Raw genomic sequence first — 8,203 nt, 5'->3', positions numbered from 1 at the left:
CGTCTTAAATTTCAAAGATTACGGACTCCAGATTGATCCAATGGAGCTGCACAGTCTAGATGAAGGGCCAGACTGCTCAACTGGCACAAGTTTGACACCGATATGCAGAATGTTCTTAATTTTGTATAGAGAATTCCGAAATCTGTTACAAATCGCCCCATACTCCCTTACCTACCTTGGCCTGCGGCGCCAGCCTGCCTTATGCAGGCATTGGCTTCTCCATCGTCGGTTACTTCTTACTTGTTGCATGCTGGGGGGGACCCCCCTTCATTCCAGATAGAGTTGTTTCATCTACAGATAACACGATCTTGACCCTTGTAACTTTTTAACTTCGCGAAGCTGAGGGGCTCCGCCCCCCAGACCCCCCTTCCTGCAAGACATAGTCGACCTGCCTGCATAAAACTCGATTTTTCGCCGGTTTTTAGCGATGTTTTTCGGCTATAAAAGCTGAACTACGTGAGCTAGGATAGTGAAATTTCGCGTGTGTCAAGCCACGAACATACCTAATAAGCCTGCAAAATCTCAGCCAGATCGGCCGAGCCGTTCAGGAGGAGTAATGTACACACTCACGGACACACCGACAGACAGACAGAAAAAACTTTTCAACCGCACTGGAGTAACAGGCTTCGCTATCGCTCCGCCAAAAATAATTCTAGTTTTGCTATTTTTGACGTTTGATTGGATGAAATTTTATATTTATTAATGTTATGGGTATTCGATATACTGTACTAATATAATGACATTGTGTATTTTTATTTATTTTTTGGTTACATTTGTAATTTCTTCTTGTTTTGAATTATGTTATTATAATATATAATGTTGAGACAAACATTTCTTTCATTTCGTTTGAAAGTCCCTCGCCCCTGGCTGCACTGTGGCACTACATAAACAAAACAACCCTGCATATACTAAGGATGCCCAGATACATTTGTTTCCGTTAGGTTGGCAAGAGCCCAGGCCGACCCTCACCACTCCCGATCCGTAGGCCTCGCTGCCTTCTGCCTGAGTTGGCTGGGGTTGTTTGGGATATTGGTTCAGAACCTTTCTGAATCTTACTTGTGATTGACGATTCGTGAGAAAACCTTCTTCTGCGAAAAAAACAACTTTGAGTCGAAAATAAATCATAATCAGACAGAAAATTAAGAGAAGAAAAAAACCACTCGCTCATGGGACCCCAGTGGTCGGTCATAGATCCCACACCCCCTCAGTTTTCATAACCTTACAGAAGTGTGAAACCTCTGCATCGCGGGTGCAAACATGGCGTTGACCTGCAACCCCCTGCTAACTCGCTTCGCTCGGGCGAAAATAGAAAGGGTCATGGAGTAGGCTCCATGTTAGCTTGAATGAAGTCACTTTCCGGCAGCCTTAGAAGAGAATAGTGATGAGTGCAAGGAGAATGAAGACTGCATTGGCAGTGTGAGAACTCCTACAGCTACTTCCACCATTTTCGGCCCGGACGGACCTCAAGCCGGCTGCGTGAATGATATCCTGCGCCTCGGGTGACGAGAGAAAGCTTAGTAATGCTTCACCTTCCTTCTGGTTTACAGCTTCTGCGATAACCGCTCCGGCGTAACGTGTGATCAGCTGTACTTCGTCAGGCACTTCACCAACTAAATCAACGCCGTGCACTGGCAGCAACTCGCTCACTTGCTGGAAGCCCAAAGCGTAGTTTCCTTTGGCTACCTCTGAGGCAACTGGAATGCACTCGATCATATGCGCCTTGTCTTTCACCCGGTCTTCAATGCCCAGCTTCTTGAACAGCTGGCTGCTGATGTAAGTACCGCTAGCGCTGTCGGAGTAGGCTATAGATTTTGCCTCCAGAAGGGTGTTGCGAAAAGCAGTTACGGTTTTGATATCGGGCCATGGATCACCTTTTTTCACCACCATGCCGATGGACGAGTCAGCCAACTCAGTGCGTGAGCCCGGCTGGGTCCAGTTACCCTTCTCGAGACTTGTCAACGCATCGCCCACCATAATTACTACGTCCGCTTTTTCACCGCGGGCCAGACGATTGGGGATTGCCTGTGGCGACTGCCCCATTGAAGGGCCAGGTACCAAAATAACTTCGTAGCCACTTTTGGCTTCATATTAGTCAGGGCTGTAAGCGACAGATTTGGAACCAACCTTGCACTTTCTGACCCCGGTCTGGCGCTTTGCACGGGTGTTCTAGAGACCTAAAATAACGATTTTAGAGTTGGAGGCACTCTGGGAAACGCTGCGGGAAACCGCGGGGAAGCGAAAATCCCTTTTTGTAGGAAATATTCGTATGAAACGCCTTCCAATTTCCCGAAATGGCCGCTGCATGCGTATATCTCGTCATATGTGGACCCTTTTCTGTCTTTTTGGCTTGACAAATTCTGCTTCATCATCGACCTTCAGTAACCAAGACGTAGAAGAGTGTCATTATGTCATTGGGGAAATATTTTTGACTATGAGCTCACCAAAATTAGCTACAATGTCTTTGAGGTGCCTGAAAGTTCGAAGTCATTTCTCTTGATGTGTGTTGGGGTTGATGCTTGTTTTCTGGGGCCGAACACTTATCGAAACTGACACAGTTGGCACGAAGCGCACCCTTAGAGAAGTATCATAATGTTTTTGCTGCGCGAGGAATATTGTTATCACCTTTCTGGTGTGGTAAGGGTTAAAACTCTTTCATTTTACTTTGATGAAAGACGCCCATGTCTGTTGCCACTTTTTTATGAAATCCTTTTGACACAGTTTGGTAACGGCAACTCTTCTGGTTCAGAAACTACAAGTGCGTACTGTCGCAAGGTGGAGAAAACAGTAAAAATCTTTTATTCTTCTGAAGGATGGCACACGGCTTTGCACACGGCCAATCCAAGTGTGAGACTATAGGTGTGAGACATTTTTCTCACGCTTACATGTGTGAGCCACGTTTGTCTCACGCTGGAAAGGGGAGACATCGATGTCTTACACTTGCAAGTGTGAGACACGGTTTGTCCTACACTTGCAGGCGCTGGACCCGTGGCATTGAACCACAAATCTAGCATAGGCAGCAAGTGTGGGACAAGCTGTGTCCCACACTTGGAAGTGTCCGACTTCGTTGTCCCACACTTGCAGGCGTGAGACAAACGTTGCTCACACTTGCAAGCGTGAGACGAACGTGGCTCACACTTGTAAGCGTGAGACAAAATGTCCCGCACCTACAAGTGTGAGAATGTCTCACACTTGGATTGGCAGTGCCAAATTTACGAGGCCCGGGAAATAATGCAGTTTTTTTTTGGCCCGCCCTTCTATTTAAAAAATAGGGGGGGGCCCATGCATTTGCCTTGGTGTCTGTGTGTTGTTGGTTTTTGTTGACGTCTGTGTACAAGGAAGGAGTTGAGCTAGAGTAACCAGATTTGGAGGGTACTTTAGGAGTACCGTCCAAACAAATAATCCGGTGGTGCAAATCCAGTCCGGGTCGCACAAGGGCTGCTGCAGGTTCATCATGGTTTACATGAGCGGGAGGGGGATTTCCGCCATTATTGGTGCTAGCAAAGGGACATAGGGGTATTTTTTGAATCGGGGCGACGAGACAAGAGAATGGACCTGGTCCCGACCCCCTCGGCCGCTTTTTCGAGTTGGCCAGATCAGGATCTTCAAAAAAGGGGGACGACCGACTAAAAAAAATTATTGCAGATTTCGATTGGTCTCAGCAAGACCTTTTCAACGAGGGGTCGGAAAGGGGGTCCAGGAGCCCGACTTCGTCTATAAGTCACATCAGGATCTTGAAAAAAGGGGGTCGACCGACTGAAAATTTTTCTTAAGTTTTGGATAGGTCTTGGCAAGACCTCTTCAACGAGGGGTCGGAAGGGGGGGCCAGGAGCCCGCCTTCATGAGTTATGGGGAAAAAATGCGACGGACTCGTTTTGCGCTCCTGCTGTGCCTCTATTGCAAGGAGTTGCAGTAGCATGGCAAATATGGGTATTTTTGGAATGAGGGGGGAAAAGACAAATGAAATGGGCATATTCTAAGGACAGTTGGAGTAAGGACTATTGCATATTTTGAATAGAAGGGCGGGCCTAAGTCACGATGGTACATCGATAACTTTGCTTTAAACCCGCTCACTGTGTGTGTGATGTGAGTGGGCCGAAGGCCCGGGGCCCTTTGACTGGCCAAGTTGGGTCTGATGCGAGGGCCGAAGGCCCGAGAAAAGGCCGCCGGCAGGCCAAGCTGGGCCGGCCCCCTGTCGAACCGAGTTGCCGGCGCAGCGAAGCGGAGCTGGCAACTCGGTTCGACGGAAAGGGGGGGCCCTAGCTTGTTTATTTTGCTTGGAGCTTGTAAGTACAGTTGTTTTGGCCCGCCCTTCTATTCAAAAAAAAGGGGGAGGGCCTATGCATTTGCCTTTGTGTCTGTGTGTTGTTGTTGTTTTTGTTGTTGTTGTTTTGGCGTCGGGGTACAAGGAAGGAGTTGAGCTAGAGTAGCCAGATTTGGAGGGGACTTCAGGAGTACCGTCCAAACAAAAAATCCGGGGTGCAAATCCCGTCCGGGGCGCCCAAGGGCTGCTGCAGGTGCATCATGGTTTTCAGAGGGGAGGGGGATTTCCGCCATTATTGGTGCTAGCAGGGCACATAGGGGTATTTTTGGAATCGGGGCGACGAGACAAGATGAATGGACCTGGTCCCGACCCCATCGGCCGCTTTTACAAGTTGGCCAGATCAGGATCTTCAAAAAAGGGGGTCGACCGACTTAAATAAAATTATTGCAGATTTCGATTGGTCTCAGCAAGACCTTTTCAACGAGGGGTCGGAAAGGGGGTCCAGGAGCCCGACTTCGTCTATTAGTCACATCAGGATCTTCAAAAAAGGGGGTCGACCGACTGAAAAAATTTATTGCAGATTTCGATTGGTCTCAGCAAGACCTTTTCAACGAGGGGTCGGAAAGGGGGTCCAGGAGCCCGACTTCGTCTATTAGTCACATCAGGATCTTCAAAAAAGGGGGTCGACCGACTGAAAATTTTTACTTAAGTTTTCGATAGGTCTTGGCAAGACCTCTTCAACGAGGGGTCGGAAGGGGGGTCCAGGAGCCCGCCTTCATGAGTTATGAGAAAAAGTGCGACGGACTCGTTTTGCGCTCCTGCTGTGCCTCTATCGCAAGGAGTTGCAGTAGCATGGCAAATATGGGTATTTTGGGAATGAGTGCGAAGAGACAAATGAAATGGGCATATTCTAAGGACAGTTGGAGTAAAAAGTGTAAGGACTATTGCATATTGTGAACAGAAGGGCGGGCCTAAGTCACGATGGTACATCGATAACTTTGCTTTACCCGCTCACGGTGTGTGTGATGCGAGCGGGCCGAAGGCCTGGGCCTTCGACTGGCCAAGTTGGGTCTGATGCGAGGGCCGCAGGCCCGAGAAGAGGCCGCCGGCAGGCCAAGCTGGGCCGGCCCCCTGTCGAACCGAGTTGCCGGCGCAGCGAAGCGGAGCTGGCAACTCGGTTCGACGGAAGGGCGGGCCCTAGCTTGTTTTGTTTTTTTTTTCATTCCGTAGCAGACAAAACCCATTCGACCATGGGTTCTGATCCATTTAATCCTGGATGGGTTAGGACCCATTGAGACCCAGCTCTTTGGGTTCGCTTAAGAAACGCCTGCTAGGCTTGGCAAAAGTGTGATGCAAAGGTAGGCAAATCCGCTACCCACCGACCAATCAGGGGTAACCTGGAAACTATTGCAAGGCCACCACCATTGTGTTAAGCGCCGAAAGTTACGTTTCTGACGACCATCACGGTTGACAAACCTTCTTTGAAAAAGAAATAAAAGACAAGCCTTGTCCGAGTTTGGACACTTTGTAATGGTTTAGACCCGTTATGGGTGCAATCCATACAAATGAGTACTTTTCAGACACCCATTACATGGGTTACGGGTTGCACCCGTAAGAATGGGTTGGACTAAATTAAATGGGTGCATGAAAAGTGATCCACGAAGCGGAAGAAGGGGTTAAGTCGAGTTGAATCCGTGCACTTCTGAAAGGCCTGAACCTTGCAGGTGGGAGAACAGGTGGGGAATGTCATCTAAAAAGATGCAAGAGGATGGGACTTGTCTCACCACACTTCATTTTGGACCAAATTTTCGCTCACGTTTACTTGATAGACTGATAAGAGGTCACTGAATCAACTCGACTTAACCCCTTCTTCCGCTTCGTGGATCAAGTGCCCATGTAAATGGATTAGGAAATGGGTTTTGTTTTTGCCAACCGTTCGACAGAATGGGCAAATGGTAAAATGTTTGCTTGGTACACCGGTGTGTGTGCCGTTACAAGGACACTTCCATAGTTGACGAAGACAAGTACGGATCTCTGGGAGCGCGTAGGTTCCAAGCGTTTTTTTTTTCAAGAGCGCCGATGCAAGTACTCTATGCTTTTCCAAGCGCTTTCCCATAGAAGTGTGTATCTCTTCAAAACGACATGCGTACATCGTATGCTCTAGCTGGAGCATGCCTGCAAGCACGCACGAGCAAGTGCATACCTGCCATGTACACACTAACTGGAGCATACATCTAGTGCATGAGGGATAGAGACTTGTCAGCTCCAGGAAGCGTATGGCAGGTATGCACTTGTTGGTGCATGCTTGACAGGCATGCGCTAGCTAGAGCGCGCTTGCAGGCATGCTGCAGCGACAGCATTCAATGTACGCTTTTCGATTTGTAGAGAATTTCTCAGCACTCCCTAGTCTATCGGATCCTGTCTTAGCATCATTTAATCAGTTAACATCTACGTCTTCTCTTCAGTTACCTACCCTCAGAGCTTACATTACAATATTTCTCGCGCGCACAAACAATTTTGATCCTTTTCTTAGGGTGCGTTTTGAGTCAACTTTGTCAGTTTCGATAAGGGAACGGCCCCAGAAAACAAGCAACAACTCTAACATTCATCAAAAGAAATGACTTGGAACTCCGAGCAACCTCAAAAACATTTACGCTAATTTTTGGGGTACACAATTCTGAAAGATATTTTCCCCCAAAGGGCAAAATGACACTCTTCTACGCCTTGGGAAGTGAAGGTCCATGTTGAAGCAAAATTTGTAAAGCCCAAAAAGACAGAAACGGGTCCACATTTGACAAAATATACGCATGCAGCGGCGCTTTCGGGTGATTTTTTTGGCGTTAAATAGGAATTTTTCATACAAAAAGGGAGATTTTTGCTTCCCACCGGTCCCTGCAGCGTTCCCAGGGTGCCTCCCAAATCTCAAATCGTTATTTTGGGTCTCTAGAACACCCGTGCAAAGCGCCAGACCGGGGTCAGAAAGTGCAAGGTTCAACCGCTTACACCCCTGACTATATTGCGATAATAATTTCTTGAGGGCGGCTTTAAATCCCCCTGAAATCATCACGGTAACGTTTTGTGTCAATTCAGTGGTTGGTTCGCGCGGCTCTTCCGCAGCCTCTTCACAAGATGCACCATGAGGTCCTTCAGTTGGTATATCATTACGTATGTCGATCATCGCCTCACGCAGTCTATTGTGCGAACCCATCTGGATTTTTTGATCTGCTCGCTTGAATCCCATGGCATCCTCTTTCTTTAGGAAGGTCGGCAGAGTCGCCTGGTCCTGGGACAAAGAAAAGAAAGGGGAGGGTTTTACACGTTCGCTGCAACGGGGTTTTGGGCGGAAAGGCCCAGACTGCGAAGGCCTCCACAGAGAAAACTATTGACCGATGAAAGCTCGGACGAAACTATGTTATTGCAGATTTTCGGTAGTCATCATTGCACGGTGAAAACGGTTCCTGGTTTTCCTAGGACGCCCAGCCCATGCTAAAAACACAGGCGATTTCCAGGGAGTTCCTGGGAAAACCAGGAGCCGTTTTAACCGTGTCCCAAATATAGTGGTAAGTTTTTGTTATTGCAAAATGAAGACCGTGCTTATTGCAGTTTGAAAGCCAGTGCGTCATAATGAGGTTGATGGAAGTCGGACTGTCTTGTTCGGCGACACTTCAGCTTACATAGGGTACAGTCGCATTGCTGATAGTAAGCGGCAGATGGGCCACTCCACTGACTTCTTGGGTGGTCCCTGTCGACGGGTCGTCCTCCGGAATGGCTGTGACGACGGCGTACGCGTTGCATGTTGCCAGCCCCACCACCATCAACAGGACGCACCTTGGCAGGAAGCACCCTGTAAACAGCTTTGATAGCTCATGCTGAACGTACACCCTCAGCTACTTACTTTTTCTCATTGCAAACGCACTTTTGTAAGCAACTTTAACACTTGGT

At 48.2% G+C, this 8,203-nt stretch overlaps 1 protein-coding gene across 2 annotated transcripts in view; it reads right to left on the bottom strand.

Annotated features, from left to right (window-relative positions):
• Positions 1-734: 734 nt before the first annotated feature.
• Positions 735-8,203, bottom strand: part of LOC117649138 (aconitate isomerase-like) — a 50,296-nt gene continuing 42,827 nt past the window's right edge. Inside the window, exons 2-4 of one of the 2 annotated variants that reach the window (XM_034391604.1) lie at positions 7,936-8,105; positions 7,277-7,544; positions 735-2,087 (exon numbers count right to left, since the gene is read on the bottom strand). In XM_034391604.1, the coding sequence (XP_034247495.1) occupies positions 1,366-2,087; positions 7,277-7,544; positions 7,936-8,105 (1,160 nt within the window). In that variant the 3' untranslated portion in view covers positions 735-1,365. The remainder of the gene's footprint in view (positions 2,088-7,276; positions 7,545-7,935; positions 8,106-8,203) is intronic. The other variant, XM_034391605.1, reaches the window with a different exon arrangement.

The sequence above is a fragment of the Thrips palmi genome, unplaced genomic scaffold (assembly GCF_012932325.1).
Source record: "Thrips palmi isolate BJ-2018 unplaced genomic scaffold, TpBJ-2018v1 HiC_scaffold_4, whole genome shotgun sequence".
Classification (NCBI taxonomy): Eukaryota; Metazoa; Arthropoda; class Insecta; order Thysanoptera; family Thripidae; genus Thrips; species Thrips palmi.
Note: the sequence above shows the minus strand (reverse complement) of the source record. Positions and strands in the feature narration are given on the sequence as shown.